Genomic DNA, 19923 nt, shown 5'->3' with positions numbered 1-19923 from the left:
CAGATTTGAGTGCTCAGTTTGGCTTTCAAAGCAGCAGGGTACAAAGCAAATCACACTCAGCTGTTCTGGCAGCTGCCCAGTTTGTACCTGAGCTTCTCTGGGACGTGTCTGCTGAGGATCTTTTCGTGCTGACAAAGTTCTGCAAGGTGGAGAGCACGGGAGCGAGCGCGGGGTGGAAGTGGCTGTGGACACTCTGCTGGCTTGCCTGAGGGTAAAAATCAAGGGAAAAAAAGTGAGTAAAACCCAAAAGTGAACTTTAAACCAGGCCTTGTGACAGATGGGTGCAGCTGTGCTCTGTGCCAGCCACACTGGAAATGCCACATTGGCCACGCAAGTGCAAACCCCTCTGGGAGGGGAAACAGACCAAAATTTCCCCATGGAGGTGAAGTCACCACCCCTGGGGGGATTTAACAGATGTGTGGACGTGGCACTCAGGACAGGGGTTAGTGCTGAGCTTGGCAGTGCTGGGGAATGGTTGGATTTGATGGTCTCAGCGGGGTTTTCCAACCTCAGTGATCCTGTGGTGCTGCTCACAGAACTACAGATCCTTATTCCACACTTATGTGATGCTCAGGTCAGCTTTAGGTGTTCCTCCCTCTCAGCTGCTCCCAGTGTGTCTCCACACCTCAGGAGAAGGGGAAATGATGGGCACCTTCCCTGTGGTGCCCCTACGAGCACCCAGGAGGACAAACAGCTGCTCTCTCAGATGAGGGGGGATAACAGGGACACCCATCCTGTCACCTGGCAGGAATCTTTGTTGTTTTAGCTGAATACACTGCAATTGCCCCTGCTCCTTCTACCTGCCCAGGAACCTCCTCTCATTTCCAGAAGAACATGGGAGCTGACACAGGAGAGCCTCCAAAGGGAGAAACTCTCTCTGCTGCCTTTTCCCTCTCCCTTTTTCTGGCTTTTATCTTTGATCCCTTGTGCAGGCTGCTCTGGAGCAGAGGCTGGGCAGAGTTCCAGAATAAAGCAGGGATTGATTCCAAGGATCTCCTGCATGGATCCACCTCGGGCAGCACCAGAGCCCAGCCAGGGCTGCCCCCAGGATGAACCCAAATGGCCCCAAAATGCACGAGCACTCACAGGGTCTGTCCCTGGGCTCAGCTCTGCTCCATGTGCACATTGCAGTGCAGTGTCCAATCCCACTGCAGCCCCTGCAGTCCCACCCTGCTTGTTTTTCTCTCTGCAGCCCACGGGCTTTGTGCTCCTGGGCTGGGATTGGGATCATTTGTCCTTGGTGCCCAGCTGGAGCAGGAATTGTTTTGTGTCCCTGCTCTGTGCAGAGCTCCCCATCCCCTCATGTGAAGCCCAGCCCCACACACTAAAGCAGCTCAGAGTCTGAAAAATATAAAAGCCAAAACCTGAGGCATCATCTTCAGGCTCTGCCCCTTGAGGAAACCCAACCATTGATTTAGGAAATGCATCTGAACAGGTTCCACAAAGGGCCAAACATTTCCATCTGGGCTGCCTTGTCCAAAACAAAGATCTGCTCCATCCTCGTCCATGCACAGCAGAGATTTCTCCCCAAAAATTCATCAGTTGGTGACTCAAAAGCCCTGACACATTTATCCCACTGGCCAGTGTGCAGCTGTCAGTGACAAACACCAGGCACAGCACAGTTTCCACCCCTGGGTGCCAATTCATGGCCCAGTTAACAACATTTGCAATGCATGTGAAAGAAAGCCCTGCTTCGATTTCCACTGCTCAAGGGATGCAGTGGACCCAGAAAAAAGCCAAGTGAGGACAAAAGGTCTGGATGCTCTTGGCCAGCACCTTCTACAGCAGTGCTTGCAGTTGTGCAAATCACTCATGCTGGTTTGCTGCATCATCTGCCAAGATTTTTATAACTCTTGGAAGGGTTTTGGTGAGAAACATTTATTCAGCTTTCAGAATCACCAAGTCACTTTGGAGCAGGGAGATGAAGGCTCTCAAACGACTCTGCATCAAGGAGATTAGGATTTCTTGTATTAAAAGAAAGGATTTACCAGGTTCCTGCAAAAGCCTCTTATGCTACAAAAAAAGGGAGATGATGTCATTGGATCTGAATTTTTACCTAGACCCACGTTAGATATTATGGCATTTTGTTTCCCTTTCAGCTTGAGCTTTACATGTAAAACCAGGTGGGTAATTTTTAGCTGTCACTTTTTGATTACCTTGTTCTTGCTAAGGCTTCATGTTGATACAATGGCCAAAACAAAATCTAATACCTGACTGCTGACTTAATGCAATCAGTGCAATTTCCCTCTGTTACTTCACCTCTCCTTGCCTGCTCCATGCACTGCAGATGTTTCTCCAAAGCCAGTATTTTTAAAGCTGGGCTTAGCCCAGCTGTTCCCACCTGGCTTTAGCCCCTCCTGGTACCTCACCACCTCCAGCCAGCCAGGGCCACTGCTGCCCTTCAGGAAGTGAAGAAATCACACCATGCTGTGATAATTTTGGCACCTTTTTTGGGGCTGTTCACGGACAGACCCCTTACAGACCTCCTTAAAAACATTCCTGCTTTAACTCACATCTCCCCTCAGCCTCCTATGGCTCCTCCTCTCTGCTTCCAAAAAACAAACCCTTCTTTTAGCAGTGCTGGATCCCCTCATGTGCAGCTTCCCCACGGCAGAAAGGGGCCAAAGCCCCCCACAGCCTCAGCCTGCTGTGATCCCCTCTTTCAGAGACATTGGCACCTTAAATAGAGTGGCAAAGAAGTCGATTTTCAGAAGGAAAACCCATTAAGAGGAAGTTTTCTAAGTCACTGTGCCCTGTTTCTCTCCCCTGCAATCCTCCAGGTTTAACACCAGGAATTGGTGTCTGAGCAGACTGGGGGGCACAGGGAGAGGGGAAAGGCCCTGCTCTGATTGAAAAATGAATTGTTGTCCTCGCTTCAGGTAAAAAGCAAGTGAAGCAGGAAATTGCTCTGTGTTTTCTTGGAGGGGAAAGCAGCTCTCCTGTGGCTCTGCTGGAAGATAGGCAGAGATACAGTTTGGTTTCATTAGCTCCTTTTGATAGACAAAACAGCTGCAGAAAATACATTCAAGCAGTTTTTGCAAGTCTTCAAACCAAACATTTCTGGGCATCATCACTTGAGAAAAATATTACAGATTTCTGGTGTGTCTTGGGAAGACACTCCTTCAGCAATAAATACATTAACGAGCTCTTCTGCTCAATCAGCATTTCAGCTGTGGTTCAGCACGGAAAATTATGGGGATAAAATATTTTGTTCCCCACCCTCAGCAGTGTCTGTGGAAGGATGAGATCCATGTGCACATCTGTGCACCATCCCCATGCTCTGCCCTGCACAGCTCCAGCTTAAACAGAGGAATTTGTCACTAACCTGACTGTTTTGGGATGTTTTCCGTGATGACAGCCATGACCCAGCTCGCAATCTCCCAAGCTCAAGATGCACCAGGCCTTGGGCACACTTGGAGAAGAAAAAAAAACAAAACAAAAACAACCCACAATGTACAATTTAAGTAGACATATAATATTTCACGCTCTCCTGGAGAGAATTATGTTTATATTCAGCACCACAAGTCCATGAAGAAAGCCACAAGGAATGTTCAGAACATGAACACTTGTATTTAGACAATACAAAAAGTGGATTTAGGCTAGTCCTGAAGGTTCCTCCTGATTGCTGAATTTAGTATGAATGTCCCCCTTGCAAACTGATGGCAAATTTACTCAGGAAGAAGAAACAAAAAGCCCCAAACTCTTTAGCAGACATTTGAAAAACCCTTCAGAGGCAAAATGCTGCAGAAAAGGGTGAATTTATCCCATATGGATCCAACTTAACAAAATACCCTCGCACCACCGGTTCCCAATTCTTAAATAGGTAAACTTTTGGCAAGGCACCAACCCTGAATGGAAAAAGCAAGGAAATAATTAGCCTTTCCCCTGAAGAATGAAAGAAATCATGTGCAGAAACAGTGGTGGGGATGGCAGGGGGAAAGCCCTGGGAGCAGATGCAGCTTGGAATAGAAATGGGTCTTCAGCATCCACTGATGGCACTCGTGGCCATCCCACCCCTGCCCTCTCCCCCAGCCCGTGGAAAAAGGAATGGAAAAAGGCAACTTGTCCCAGAATTTCAGAGTAAAATCACTCCTGGAGGATGGAAAGCTGTGCAGGAACAGATTTAAGCTGTTATTTTATCCCTGCAGGTCAGTACAGCAAAGCCAAAGATTTATTTCAGTTCTGGTGTGTGTTGCCTCTGTTTCCAAGTCTTTTTCTAACACATGAGATGCACAGTTGCATTTTCAAATAAATGCCTAAACACTAAATGTGCCTTTGTGTTCCTGCTTCGTATCATCCAACTCCTAGAAACACACAGAGAAGTGACTTTAAAACAACCTCCCAGTTATTTCCACTGGAATTCTTGTCTGGGTAATCAGCTGGAGCTGTCCTGTGTATGGTAAATAGCACTTCAGGATAATTACCTTGCACAGTGTCAGTAACTGCAATTCAATATCTCAGAATGTATTCTGTACTCACCTTAAGTATAGTGGCAACAGTCTCCTGTGAGGCATTTCTCATATCCTCCCCATTTACAGACAAAATCTGATCTCCTTGAATTAATCTTCCATCTAGGTCTGCAGCTCCTCCTTTAACAATGTCAGAGATAAACACTCCACTTCCATTTCTAACAATGCAAGAAGCATATGGCTAATTACACAATCCAATATTCTTTGGGAGACCAATTTACATTACTTGCATTTAAGAGACATTAAAAGAAACCTGTGAGCAGAGGAAGAACCAGTTTTACACCTCATCCAGCTGTGTAAAAAAATCAATGAGTTTTAAAACCACAGCATGTTTTGCTAATATTTAATGCTGTCTTTCCCTTTGAACTGCTAGTTCTGACTGTAGAATACATAAAGATTTATGGAAAACACCATTTATAGGAATAGAAGTCTGAGGTTTGGCCTGTAATGGAGTTAAACTATCTCCTGATGGGATGTGGTGGACCTGGCAGGGTTGGGTTAAAGGTTGGACTCAATGGTCTTGGTGGGCTTTTTCACCCTAAATGATTCTGTAATTTCTGGTGTGAGCTGGTGCCAGCTGCAATGCCAAGATATGGCATTTTTTTTTAATCCTTCACCTGAAGGACACACCACTTCCCACCCTGAATTATACCTGGGTATTGTTTAACACACTTCAGCAATTGGGATCCTTCTAAGGAGGGGATCCCCACTCTGAAGGATTCAGGAGTAGCACAGGAAGTTCAGCCCAGAAGCAAAGGGATGAAAGCTGGAGACTGTGATTACCATCTGCAGGGTAATTTACATAATCTAAATTAATTACCCACCCCACAATCTGCTCACAACACCTGGGTTAAACACTGCCACCCAAAAACTGCTGCAGAAACTCTGCTGACCATAGGCAGTCAGGATAATGACATGGTGCTTTGTAATTGCAAAAGTAAATTATTTTTGGCAATGCAGGATGGCAACTCCAACACTGAACAAGTGTCATGCCATAAATCTCTTTTAGCAAAGGAAGATTAAAACTATCAGTGCTCTGGTTTGAGTGATCTAATAGCAGTGGTTTAGAGATGTATCAAGAAAAAGTCACATTTTATTAGGCTGCTGCTTCTTCCCACTGTATTCCTCTCCACAACTCCCTGACACGAGGGTGGAGCCAGGACAGGACAAGAGGAAACAGCCTCAGGGGAGGTGTGGGTTGGACATCAGGAAGAATTCATGCAAAGGGTGGTCAGACATTGGCAGGGGCTGCCCAGGGAGGTTTGGTGTCCCCATCCCTGCAGGTGTCCGGGGCAGGACAGGAGGTGGCACTCAGAGCTCTGGGTGGGTGACATGGGTAAAGTTTGGACTCCATGACCTTGGAGGGCTTTTCCAGTCTCAGTGGCTCTGTATCTCAGGTTGTGCTCTGCAGACTGCTCTCTGCAGTGTGGAACTGAACTGCTCAGGGCTTGGGTCTAACCCAGCCCCTCACCCTCCACTGGCCTCGGTCCCTTTGAACCCATCATGAGATCAATCTAACTCACAGACCCTTCTGCAAAGAGCTAGGGTAGGTTTATGCCCCAATTTAGAAACCAGAAGAGCCATGGTTAGGGCCTCCAAAGCCCTGAGACACAGCTACCCTGATGCCACAGAAGAGTGAGCCCCCAGTTCTGCATGGGATTTCCTCTCTGCGCCCGGAGCATCCCTGGGCAGCAACAGCCTCCACTTCTCAGCTCTGTTCTGACACAGGAGCCAGAACCACAGCCCCATTCCAGCCTGGAAGATATTTACATATAAAATTCTGCTCCTTATGGAGTATTTCACATTCCATTTATTTGCCACAGTTGTTCACACACCAAAATCCCAAATATTCCCCATTGGAAGCGCTGTCAGATCAGAGGTGCTCTTACCGTTTCCCAGCTATGCTGAGCCCCAGTCCCCTGCCCGTTTTCTTTTGGATGTCTACAGAGAAAATCTCCAAGTTTTCCTCATCCTTGTAGTGTGCCTCATTCCTGTAAACCACCAGCTGCACCTTCTGTGGTGTCTGCCGGAGCGCAGTGATGGCTTCCTCGTGGCTGGCGCTGCGCAGATCGATCCCGTTCACCTGGAACAATCAGTGTTTGCTCTCCAAATGGCACGGACAAATGATCTTTTCATCACACCCTGCCCCTGGGTGACAGCACACATTTGTCAATTTGACACCCCTTGGTGCTCTAATTGAGGGTTCCCATTCCCAGGGGGAGATCCTGGGCTTCCTATGGAGTGTGAGCTCGGAGCTTTGTGCCACTGCCTGCAGTAAATCCCAACAATCAGAACATTTGGGCTGGGAAGTTTTGGGTGCTCTTCCCTTTTTTTTAATCTCAAGCCTTTGGAACCTCAAGCAATGCTTCTTTCTCCAGCTACACAAAGTGGGATGTGCTCCTTTGAGCTCCCTGTGTACCTCAGTACTCAGATCCCCTTTTCCCCCAGCTCCGTAACATGATCAAGATGAAAACAGGGAATCAGAAACACCAGCAAATAAATGGCCACAGAGAGTCCCAGCAAATAAATGGCCTCAGAGAATCCCAGCAAATAAATGGCCTCAGAGAATCCCAGGCAGGGTGTATTCAATGGTGATTTTCCTTTTTTCCCAATAGATGGCACACCAGACCGCTGCTGGAGCAGCTGCACTTCTCTTACCAAAACCTGAGGGGGTTTCTTCAGAACAAGAAGTTCTGCTTAAATGTTCCTTTAAAAAAACCCCTATTGGAACGTGAAACTTAATCTAATTTTGCCAAGCCTGATCCACAAGTGCCCTTTAAGGTGTTTGCCAATATTCTGTCAACTAAATCATCTTTTATTTCTTCATACCAAAACATATCAATACTTAGACATTTTTGAAGTCTCTTTAGGAAGCAGCATGAACTGCAACAGAATAACCACAAATGTTAATCTACTTCCATGAGTTTTAAGGCTATGAAAATATTTCTCAGAATTTCTAGATATGCAACACTACAATAATATCTAATTTTACATTAAGATAATTAAGGCTAATCTTTATTCTCTATATTCTTTTGTACCAACTCTGCACACATTTGTTTATAAGTGTGTATTTTCCTTGACACGGGCATCTATGTGTGCTTTATCACACTAATCTGAAACCAATTCAGTCATCTTTTTGATTAATACAGCTTTTAAAAGCTGAAATAATAACAATATTATGGCTCACAAACATTAGCACTTTCCTGTTTGGCCAGAGAAGAATTAATTAACCTGCTCCATTCTTACCCCCTAATTATTGTGCTCTGTTAATACCCCACTATTTATAAAACCAAAACAACATTCGGCCTCAACGCTAACAAAAATATTTGCAGTGCAAGAGCTGTAAAGACAACTCCCCAAGTACCCCGTGCTATTTTCCTAACCCTACACACCGAGGCCTTAATGGCCATGCTGGGAATTTGTCCTGAGCTGACAGCAGAGCTGCAAAGCAGCTGCACTGAACCCCTGCCTGACGCAAGTTTCATTTGCAGACCAACACTTCTCTCTTAACCCTTTCCCTCCACCTTTTCCCTGCTTGTCTGGGGGAAAAACACCACATTTACTCACAGCAGCCATTCCCCAGCTGAGTGAAGTGTGGCCTGGGCGAGCTGGGAGGGATGCAGGGAGAGATGCTCACAGGGATGCTGTGGGGTAATGCTAACAGGGATACTGGAAGGGATGCTGGCAGGGATGCCACAGCCACCTTCTCCTGCTCACCCCATGTTGTCCCAGCTCAATATTTGGATTTCAGGCAGAGCAGAGATAAGGAAGTGGTGCTGGAAGCGCAGGCCTCCAAATGAAAGATTAAAGAGATGAATAATACCAAGCTATTGGACATGACAGCTGAACTATGTAATTCAAGAACTGCCTTGCTCAATTAAATTTAATGTATTCTCAATTTGTACCTTCAGTTTATATGAATATATAAGGAAATATGAATTTTTCAGGACGTTCTTAGTGACAGAAGGGAAGCCTCGAGAATGGATCCTATTAAACTTTCAAGGGACCTCTGCTGAACTGAAAACAATTCTCCACAACCAAACACAGACACAGAGAACATCATTTACCTCTAGAATCTGATCACCAGCCCAAAGTCTGCCATCTCGGGCTGCTGCCCCTTCTTCATAAACTTCATGGATCACTATGGCGTCCTGTGGGAAGAAGGCAGAGACATGAACCCTGCTTCCCAAACACCCCCAAACTGGCCACCATGACCCACCCCACACTCCCCACCAGCTCCACAGTCTAAAACACAACACTCCAAGTCAGGAGAAGCACGACTGTAACACAGATTTTTCAAATTTTCAGTATTTTGGGATAAGAAAGTGACTCCTGTAATCAAAAGCTGGTATAAAGGTACAAAGGATTTTGTTCCCCACTTCAGGGTAGTCTTGACTAGAGCTTCTTCCATCATTTTTATGCATTGGCATCAGCAGCACGTGAACTCAGTGTGAACTGTAGTATTAATATAGTCTACTTTTAATGATATTATTTAAAACCAGATTCTTTGGAGCTATGAATATTTTTAGGGACTTGGCATAGACCTCAGCTTTAAGCAAGAGCTGAATGCCTTGTGGTAAATAGCACTGGTTAAATCTGTAAGAAATGAAATCCAGAAGAAAGGAACAATGGCAAATGTTAGTTTATTACTGAGGTTGGAAAATGTAGGCAGTGGCAGATGTAGCTTCAGGGAAGGTTTCAGTGATTTAATCTTACTGCCAGCAATAGATGTCCCCAAAGAAAAAGCATTACAAAGAACATACTGTTCTCTTGCTGGTGCTTTCCCTTTGCATTGTTCTGGTTTGTTTGTTTCTTTTTTTTTTTTTCTTTTTTCCTTAAAAAATATATAGGTGAGCATCCTTTTACAGTGCTTCCTCTTGCAGGATGGGATGCTCCTTTTTGTGTGCCAAACCTGCTCCTCTCCTCAGCCTCAGAGCTGAGCCTCCAGCGCTGGCTCTGGGCAAACATGTGGTGATTTTTATTTAATTCCACACGTAGGTCCTGGATAACCCATTCTCAAATACCTCTTGCTGTTGTGGAGCCCCTCACCAACAGGAACAAGCCAAAGAGGAGCTTTCCCACAGAGCTCCCAAGAAAAGCTGGTGAGGTTGGAGCACGGGAACCCTGCTGTGGGATGGAGCAGGGGCAGGGAATTGCTGCTGGGTGGGAAAAGCTTGGAGTTTCCAAGTTTGGAGAACACTCTTAGGTACATCTCTCATCACCAATTCACCCCCTGCCCGTGCTGCTCCATGATCCTTTCCCAGCACAGAAACAAAAAACAAAACTCCAATGCCCTTCAGGTAATGCTCAGATCACAACACTCAGATCACAATTCCCTTTCATTCCCACTACAGCTTATTTAATGATGGGGACTTGCTGGAGCACAGCACCACTGCCACAGGTTCCCTCTGATCCATGGACACCAGTCCCTGATAAAAACCTGAGGGATTGCAACCACAAATGGATTACAGCTGATACAAGAGTTCCAGATGGGGGGAAAAGAGATTTCAATCTGCATAAATGAAGGGGAAACACTATGAGCTGTGTACCAAGTAATTAAGAAAATCAAAAGAGTGGTTTGATTAAAAAATAAAATAAAATATAGATATATATATACACCTCTGGCAACTGCAGGGTTTTTTTGCAATAACTGAAGCAACAAATACTAACAGAATAGAGCAACACAGGCATGTCCATCTTCTCCCTGAGGTTTGGGTTGTTGTGGGGTTGTGGTTGGTTGGTTTGGGGTTGAGGTATTTTTCACCTTTGCTTTACAAATGATGGTGTTACTCCAGAGCAATGCAAGAGACTTCAGCCTGGGAGAAGTGGCCAATGAGAGAACACAAAATATTGACCAGTTTGTTAAGGGACATCTTTCACCTGGGACACACCAGGGCCGTGGATGACCAGGAGCTTAGTAGAAAACAGGCAGTATGACCATGGAATAGCACACATTGGGCATGTACACAGGATGGTCAAATTAAACCTTTTCAGACTGGATTTAATCTCATATTTCCTAACCTCTGAGCAAGGACCTTTCAATCACTTTTCTCTAAGTTTGTTTTCCATCTGCGGTTGCTTTTAAAACATCCACCAACCTGGAGTTAGCAGCTTTTCCCAGCACTGCTTTATTAAATGTAAAACTGCACATACCGAAGGCTCAGACCCAGGAACCACCGAGTGTTATCAGTTTGGATAATCTGCATCATCTATTTCAAAAGGCAACACTTCAGTGCTACACTGTGGTTCCTGCATGTGTGAGAAGCCAGACCCAAGACTAAAAATACACATGGCATGAAAAGGTACATTCCTGCTCACTCTGTGCCTACCCTGCAGAAGGAAACATCTCGTTGATCTGCCAAAACACTGTTTTTCTTAAGCAGGTTTTTTTTTTAAAGTAGTGTAGCTGAACCAGGCTTATCAAATCGATTAAAAACAGAACAGAGCTACGTGTCCATGATGCACTGTAAAGATTTCTAAATAGTCCATAGGCATAAATGTCAGTTTTAGTTTTCCTTAGCTTATGAAGCATGGCAAACATCTCTTTCCTCTGATACTCCTGGGATCAGCTCAAAGCACTTAACCCAGAAGTAATTTTTTTTTTCCACTGGATCTAGTGGGATCTGGATAAGACTCTGTTAGTTTTGACCATCCATGACAAATTGCTAAAAACCAAACTACTGATGTGAGTGAACATTTTTAATCATATCAATATTTTAAAGGAGTTTATGCATTTATTAGATGTCATACTCCAGCCATCTAACCAAACCCCAAACTGTAATGAGTCTATCAACAAGAATGGATTGAAGCTGGAACACTCCTCTCAGTCCCTCAGAAAAAACCCAGAATCATAATAGACTAAAACAATACATTTATTTAAAGGATAGCTTTTGGTTTCTGGACATCTGCAGCTCCTATTCAAATTAAATGTGTGCTTGATACCAAAGCCTACGTAGTTCAAAATCAATCAATCAAGAGGGATGAAGAGAAAGTGGTGTCAATGTTCAGCTAGAGGTTGTGAATTCATGGTGACTCTGGACAGATTTTCCCATCCCTCCCCACCTCCTTTCACCACCAGTTTCATACAGATTATGGCTCTCCATGGTGGAGCTTGGCAGAGTCACAAAAACTGTTCGTGCAGGAGGGGAAATAAAAACACTCCCCTATCAAGAACACACTTGTTTAAAAAAAGATACCCAGCTGCTGAAAGCACATACTTCATAAAGTTTACAAATCCATTCAACAAACTGGGGCTTTAATCTTTGTATATTTTGACAGAGAACAGTCTGGGAGCATTACACAAATGGGGAATTAATGCAGAGCTGAGCAGTTCTTGCCCGGGACGGAAGGATGCGGAATATGAGCTGGGCCATGCAAACTGTGCTTCTCCATGCTAAACAAAGTCCATGCTGGCAGGTGTAAACTGAGACTGTCCAACCATGAAAACACTGAAAAAAGGACAGATGTGAAGGGAATTTCCCTGCTACTGCTGAGATTACCATCCTGGGCTCAAAAATGTTGGTGCTGAAGGGCCTACAGCCCAAGGAAATGAACTGGATGCACTGACACAGCCCTGCACAGCCACAAAAATCCCTGCAAGCCAGAATGGATCCCAAATATTGCACAAGCACAGCTGGTTGGGATATGATGTGCCCCAAACCTGGTAAGAAGCAGCAATGGTCACCAGACCTGTCACAAAGAAAAGGTATTTAGTAGGGTTCAGGCTGAAGATGTGGGACAGGTACAGCCCTTACCAGCAGAGTATTGCTGTGACTGAGATTATCACTGTGCCTGAACAGCTGGGGAGCAAAAGGAAGGCACAGCAGGGAGAAAAATGAGGATTTGGCTGTAGAAGTAAAGGCAGAGAAGCAGGAGAAGCTCATAGAGCCTCTTGGTCAATACCTCCAAGGGCAAAGTTGGTGCAGAGTGAACAATAAACAGTGAGGGCAAGGTGCCTGACAGAAATTAGCACCCACCTCTGGAAAATAAAGCTGGTACCACGTGCACAGCATGGTCTGCACTGCACTGCCCTTCATCTGAGGAGGGGAAGAACCCTGAACTCCCAGGGAGTTGGACCTCAACTCCTCCCCCAGGCTGTGGATATTTTTCTGCTTGATTTGTAACGATGCAGAGACCCGTGAGGGGAAGAACATCACACTCAGCCCTCAGCAAAGGGCACAAACAGACATGTTAACTCTGAGCATTTAATTCAGCCAGACTGACAGCTTAATCTTTGTATCTTAAATGTCAAGAACTGGTATGGGAGAGACCCCAGGCAAGGACCACAGAGCACTGTCCTGACCGAGCCTTTGGGAGGAAGGTGGTGAAGTCAGCATCCCATTCAGGAAAATCACTGACCAAGTGATCCTCAAAAGCCTGCAGGAGCACAAACCACGGTGAGAAAGCCTCACAAGCTGCTGGCTTTAGGCTTGGGCTGCTCACACGTTTCCTGGAAGTTTGCAGCTCCTCAGCCAGTCTGTCCAGAGCTTCTTTTCTGCTGTGCAGCTGCTCTTCAGCAGGACAAGAAGCAGCTTTCAGCTGAAGAGCCACTGAAAAACAGCCCCCAGGCTGTCCCTGGGAATGCTGGGAATACAGGGTGAGGGAGGAACAGGACACAAGACATGCAGGAGGCACAGATATTAAGTGCCAAGGGTATTTTGATGAAATTGCATCCTGTGATAAAAGTGGATCAGGGTGCAAAAGGGCTGATTTCAAAAGAAGTGGAGCAGAGAAATCTCCACATTCCTGGTGTTGGCTGGATTTGACAAGGAAGAAGGTCCAGATTGTGGTAAAGAGAGACCTGCACAGCCCTGAACATCTGCAAGTCCTGCTGCTTGAACTGAGCTGAACTTTGGGCTTGTCTTTGCTGAGCTGTTTCAGCCCACGAGCTCCAGCCATGACCTGGGCAGGATCAAAGGCACCTGAGAGAAGGGAGGTGAGCCACTGAGAACTGAAATAATCAGCACAGAACTCCTGGGAATGAACCTACCACCAGCCATAACCACATATTTGGTCTAGGGAATGGAGCTTTCTGCACTTTTCCTCAGGAAGATAGAAAGTAAACTACATATAAAGCCACGCTCTGGAAAAGATGTTTTTCTGATTTAGTTGACAAGTTGTGTTTTCCCAAGCTAACATTACACATTTCCAACTGATTTCCTACAGAGCTACAAATGTTACACTAAATTAGCATTATTAAGGGTAATAACACTGCAAGGGGTTTTTTGCTGAGTGCAGGATCAGGGATTGATATTTATCTCTTTCTGAGGACAAGCACAACACTGTCAGTTATTTCCTTTTCAACTTCTTCAATGCTTTGTCCAAGCAGTAAAAGTGTAAAATTTCATTTTTTTACAGGCTGGTTCCCAGATAAAAGCAGAAATCAACTGGTTGCACAGTCAGTTTCACTGGAGAATTAACCCCACGCAGGAACCTCTCAGTAGTTAAAATAAACTCAGCTGCTGGTTACTTGCAGGCAGAGGAAATGACAGCAGTTGTGTTATGATCTCTGATCTTCCATTTGCAGACCCAAATGGAATCTCCAAGATAACTTTGCAGCAAGGGAGGGTGAAGGTCAAGCCCAAGCAAATCACTTGACATCTCAGAGGGGTTTATCTCATGCAAATGCCTCCTTCTGGCACCGCGGGGTTTTGCCACTGCTGGCGTGCACAAACCATTAGCAGGCACCCCAAATCCTAAGGCAAACACTGCTGCAGTAAAACAGGCTGCAGAATGTAAAAAGGTATTACTGTGTTAATGCAGAAATGCTTCACGTTGCACGAGACCCAGAGACTGCCCTGCTCAAGGTCAAAACAAAGGGTCTGTTTCCCATTTAAGAACAAGCCCCTGCAAGAGGTGCTGTTCACTTGCCAACTTTCATAAAAAAGATTAATCCACAATATCAATATGAATATAATTTTTCATACTAAAATACAGATTTATTTTAAGGAAGTGGATAGTATTTGTATTACATTTTATAGGCCCCTATAGTTACATCTGGTCCTTATTTATTTAAATTTTATTCAGCTTGCATAATATTTTTGCTTACAGTTATATTCTCTAAGATCAGAAAAGCTAAAACCTGAAAATTCAATGGCACTATTCATTAACATTCCTTCGCTCTGCAGTCATAGACATTTGCAAGCTCTCCTTTGATTCTGAAATAATAAAACTAAGGTAATAAGATGTTTAGTGTAAAAATATATGACTTAAGTCAGAATGATAGAAAGAGCTATGTTCCTGTGAATCACATGCCAAAGCAAACCAAAGTTTTTCAAAAAGTATACATGCTCATTTTAGAGGGAATAATAAAACACAGAATGACATATTAAAACCTTAACTCTCTCACTCTCATTATTTTATTAAGTTACCAAAAAAAGGAGAGTTTGCAGTGTACAGAGCATAGCACAGGTTATAAAGAATGCATGAGGTGCTGGATGTGTGTGACACAGGGAGCCAAAAGCCAGGGGTTCCAGCCAGCAGCAGCCAGGATCCTCCTGAAGCCCATCCTGACAGGTCCTGCTGCTTTTGTATATTGTTAGCCTCAATTTTATGGTTGATTTACATTCCTGGAAGAATGTAAATCTTCCAGCAGCTCCTTCAAGCAAGGCCCTGCTACGCAAGCGAGCCCTACCATCAGCTAAACCCTTGCCAAAGACCCATCAAAGACATGATTTGCAAAACTTACTGCCCTAATTCCCTTTTGTGACAACTCCTGTACAAGCAGCTTGGGTTTGTCATGCTCCCGCGAGCCAGCGTCCTCCTGGAATGATGATGAATCCACCAACCCCACTCCAGCTTTATCCAAGCAGGAGTCAAAGCCATGCCTCACAATCTCAAGCTAACTGCATTGACCACCCTGTCATTAAGCTGCCTTCTGGTTTATGAACGTGGGCAAAGGTTTAGGGGTTTAGGAGGGATTGCATTTTTGCCTCTCCCAACCACAGGCTCTCCCTCTGGATACTCAAACCACGATTAAACACTCAGGGCTGCCATTCCCCTTTCTCATCCCATAGTTCCAATCATTGTGTGGGGGATTTAACAGCAGCAGCATCTTACAGCCCACATATTGCTGGAGCCTCCCCAGAGGCCAATATCCCCCTTCTCATTTGTAGTTACAAGGTGAGCACATTTCACCAGAGCACTCTCAGTCCTGGCTGCACTGCATGTCTGAGCAATCACTCAGATGCTGTCTGACTGTACCTGATAAAGACATTTTTGCCTGGATTTCAACACAACTGAAGTGGGGAGGGTGGGATGAAGGCTCAGCCGAGGGAGAGCCTGCTCAGTGACACAGGAGCCCCAGAGCCCTCGAGCTCAGGTAGGTCCCCACTGCTGCCAACTGCAGCAGGGCACAAAGCTGAGCTCTAGGCTTGGCTTTGTAGCAGGAACAGCCTGGTTTTGGCAGCACGGAGCCCTCACAGGGTAATTAGCCCTCACAGGGTAATTATCCCTCGCAGCTCCAGGGGCAAACACAGGGGCTTGAACAGCTGCAGCTTCAAGTCAGAGTTTTCCTGATTATTCCCTTGCCCTTCCTCAACAGATGGGGTTTATTCAAGGGATGACTCACCTGGACTGACAGAATGAGTCTAAATATTCTTCTGTCAAACTGCATCCCACCCTCAGGAAGCTCCCAGAAAAGCCTCTGGGCTAATCCAGGTAATCAGGGAAGATTTTTGCTCCCCAGCTCTCACCAACTCCTGTTAGCTGAGCACAGGAATATTCTGGTATTTTTCATGTTCCACTTCCCTGCCTTTGTGGATCACTTTATTTTACAGATGGAGTACCTTAAAGTTTGTTAATTGCCTTAAAAATGCTTTTTATTAAAGTCAGCTGAAAGCAAAAGTACAAGAAGAAAATTTACCACATTCAAAGCAGACAACCCAGTATAAAAAATCCTGCATAAGAGGTTTGATGTTGTTTACAACAAAAACCACACAGCATAAAGCATATTTTTCTTCCTTTCTGTGTAAGGCTGAGATAATGACCACCCCCTACTCCACCTCCAGAGAGCCCTAAGTTACAGACCCTGAAATAATCTTTTATACCTCTTCAGCAATTACTTGAAGTGATTTCCAGCCCCAGCTGAGCCTCTGAGCCCTCCTCCCTCACAGGTTCTCTAACCTTGCCTGGAGGAACATCCCCAAACCAGCCTTGAAACTGCTGAATGCCCTCTGGCATGTCTGAGTGTCTCACTCACCCAGGCAGCAAAGCCAGAGTCAATAACCACCACTAATCAACTCGACCATCACTAAATTATTCAGCTGGCAGCAGAGCTGTGCCCCCACCCTGCAGAGAAAATGTTTCTATCTTAGAGCAGCGCCTCTTCCATGTGCTGCCAGGAATCAAATCCCTGAAAATTCACTATCCTGGATTACAGAAAATCATTGCAAGTTGTTAAGTGGGCAGCATTCACCCACTCTGGGGTGATAATGGGCTGGGATTTCAGAGAATGGTGGGATGGTTTGGGTTGGGAGGCACCTCAGAGTCCATCTCCTGCCATGGGACACCCTCCACTAGGCCAGGCTGATCTAAGCCCTGCTCAACACCCACAGCCTCTCTGGACAAAGCCCTCATCCCACCTGGATGAGAACAATCCAAAACAATTCCTCGATGCCCTGCTCTCTGAGGATTTAGGATGAAAACCTCATGGGTGTCCTCGGGAGCCTCAAACCTCATTTTGGGGATGTTTCTGAAAACACTTCTTTTTTTTCCCCCCCTGTTTTAAATTCCCACTCTGAGGTTACTTTTACAAGTTTGATTGGACTAAAACCAAAAAAAAAAAAAAGAAAAAAAATCAAAAACTGAGAGCCCTGTGCTTCAGCCAGCTCCACTCTGCACTTTAATTGCTTTAAAGCAGAGGCCATGTGTTGTGCTCTCTCAGGGGTACGTGGGAAGGTGAAATGAAAGTGAGTGAAGAAAAAAAATACCTTATAAAAAATCAGCACTTGGAGGGAAATGAAATAGAGCTGCTCCAGAGCAGTCTGAAGATCAACAGCATGAAGACAACTCCCAAGGACAACCCTTCCTTGGGCATGCCTTTCCTGCAAGCACATCCTTCCAGCTCCCCAGGCACAGAGCCCCAGCCCTGGTCTATAATACATCACTGGAAAGGGTTTGCAGTTTAAGGGGATGGACATCTCCTCACCAAAAAACATTTCACAGGGGTTAAGACATCACTCTCCAACCTCCTGAACAAATTAACCTCCCTACTCACAGGCTGTATTTTTCAAGTCTCTACTTGGTGATTCCTGATGAGATTCCTGAGGTTATGACTTAAAAGTTGCACTCTATATTTCATTTTGAAGCAGCCTGTCCCTGGCTGCCAGATTTATTATTCTAAAAGCTGGGCCTGTACATCTTGTGCTCAAGGAAGATATAAAATATTCTGAGAGAGCTTTCCCATCCCATGTGAGCTGCTGTCGAGCACCCTCAGCTCAGCATTTTTAGATCAAGAAGGTTTTAGTACAACATGGGTGAGGCCCTTACAGGCTTGCCATGTTCTGAGCAGCATTCCTGGCTTCCCCCAAGCTGATAAATTCCTTCTGAGATCCCAGGAGCTGGGGTTCATGTCCTTCAGGGCTTTGTGGGCACTTCTGCTGAAGCCAATTACAGGTCATCCTCATTTCTCTGCACTGCACCAAACAGTGCATCTTGGACACACAATTTCTGCCACACGAGACCTCCAGGAGTGATGAGCTCCTTTGATCTTGCCTTTTTTAAAACACAGAAGCTGTCCATGTGTGCAAATGAGTTAAAACCAAATTGACAGAGAGCAAGACTCCATCCATCCATCCATCCATCCATCCATCTATCCATCCATCCATCCATCCCTCAGCTCCACGGAGCTGTTTTGCTCTATTTCTCTCTAAGCCATGAAACTCAGAAAGACAGAAACTTTCCAACAGCCCTGAGCAGTATTTGCTTTTACTTCTCATTATGTCATGTGAACTTCATTTCAACTCTTTACAAAAGGTTTTCTGACTCCAGGGCAACAACAACAAAAAAAAAAGGTATCAAAGTAATTTGGAGAAGATCAGAAGACAGAAATAATGGGAGGTTCCCTGCAAGTGGAGGATCTTTAAGGTTTCCAACCCAAACTCTTCCAGGATTCTGGGATCCCACCAGCTGTGGCCACAGCTCTGAGCTCCTGCCTTGAGGAGAAGGGGCTGATTTGGAGCAGGGAGTTATGGAGAATCCCAGAGAGGCTCTGTGCACATGGCAAATGATCAGGTTAGGCTGTGGTTTCCCAAAAGCACCTTGTTTCCTATGAAACACCATTTCTTGCCTTTCAATGAGCAGATTCAGAATTATGAGAAGAAACAGGGACTTATTTTGGGTAAGTCCTGTAAGCTGAGGATCTGAAAAGTGGGGAGTTGGACCTCCCTCCCTTCATGCACAGACTTTTAAAATCAACTCCTGGGAGGACACTTTAATGAATAAACTAATGAAAGCATAATACTTAACCAAAACCATTTACTCAATTTAAAGACTAAAACCCTTTGCATTTTTCTCATCTGCTCTGTAAAGCAGTTATTTACAATTTTCATTTATTTATATTAAAATCTCATTAAAGACACACAGAATATTGCATCTGACAGACTGCCATGTATTATTTCCAAATTCCAGTTAAATGAAAAAGCAGGGAGATGACTAACATCGAGCAACTTATTTGAATTTACTCAACACTGAGGAGCTTGACAAAAAAAAGGGGACTGGGGGCAAAGCTGTGCATGGCTGGAAAGAGTGAAAACTAACCCAGCTCCATCTCCATGGGAAACAAAGGAATTCAACCCAGCTCTACAAAACTGGAGACTGGGATAAATGGGGCCAAAACCTGAATTTTTTCCAATTTTAGCTTTAATGCTGTAAAAGATCTAGCCCACACTCTGGAAAAGAAAATTTTCTTTTTCCTTTTGTTTTCCTTTCTTCTTTCCTTTCAATTTTTTTTACTTTTTTTTTTTTTTTTACCCTAGAAGAAGACTGCTACATTGCAACTGTCTGTACCTGCTGACACTTTGATGCTTAATGATGCACCACTGTGATATTTTGGGCAAAAACTGCAATTACCAGAGCAGTTTCACTGCCTGAAGAGTCTCAGTGTCAGGGAATTCAGGAGAACCCAGCAAAGACACCTCTGCAACAGAGACTTGTTGACTGAAAGAACTGAATTTGACATTTTAAAAAACCCAATCTGGCTTCTCTTACACTGCAGCAAAGCATCTCTCAAATGGGAAGTGGAGAGGAGGCAGCCAGAGCAGAGGCAGAGAGGGGTTTATGGGGTTTAGCATCACTAATTTGCTGAGCTCACGCTTGAACTGATACATTTTAATTCATCTGAAGATAATTTTTTAAAAAACCAGCATATCAAGGAGGCAGATTAAGCCAAAAGACACAGAAAGCAATAAAAGATTACTTTTGGTTTACCTCTGTTCTGCAAGGGCTTTTGCTGGCA

At 44.9% G+C, this 19923-nt stretch overlaps 1 protein-coding gene across 6 annotated transcripts in view; it reads right to left on the bottom strand.

Annotated features, from left to right (window-relative positions):
- The window catches only part of PATJ (PATJ crumbs cell polarity complex component), a 138924-nt gene that overhangs the window by 12560 nt on the left and 106441 nt on the right, over positions 1-19923 (bottom strand). For 5 of the 6 annotated variants that reach the window (XM_039711657.1, XM_039711659.1, XM_039711656.1 and 2 more), the window contains 5 exons: positions 8537-8620; positions 6359-6552; positions 4480-4627; positions 3326-3412; positions 88-205 (listed from right to left, as the gene is read on the bottom strand). In XM_039711657.1, coding sequence (XP_039567591.1) covers positions 88-205; positions 3326-3412; positions 4480-4627; positions 6359-6552; positions 8537-8620 — 631 coding nt within the window. Of the gene's footprint in view, positions 1-87; positions 206-3325; positions 3413-4479; positions 4628-6358; positions 6553-8536; positions 8621-19923 lie in introns of those variants that run through there. The other variant, XR_005627700.1, reaches the window with a different exon arrangement.

The sequence above is a fragment of the Passer montanus genome, unplaced genomic scaffold (assembly GCF_014805655.1).
Source record: "Passer montanus isolate IOZ18808 unplaced genomic scaffold, ASM1480565v1 scaffold25, whole genome shotgun sequence".
Classification (NCBI taxonomy): Eukaryota; Metazoa; Chordata; class Aves; order Passeriformes; family Passeridae; genus Passer; species Passer montanus.
The sequence above is the reverse complement of the archived record's forward strand: the minus strand, read 5'-3'. Positions and strand labels throughout refer to the sequence as shown.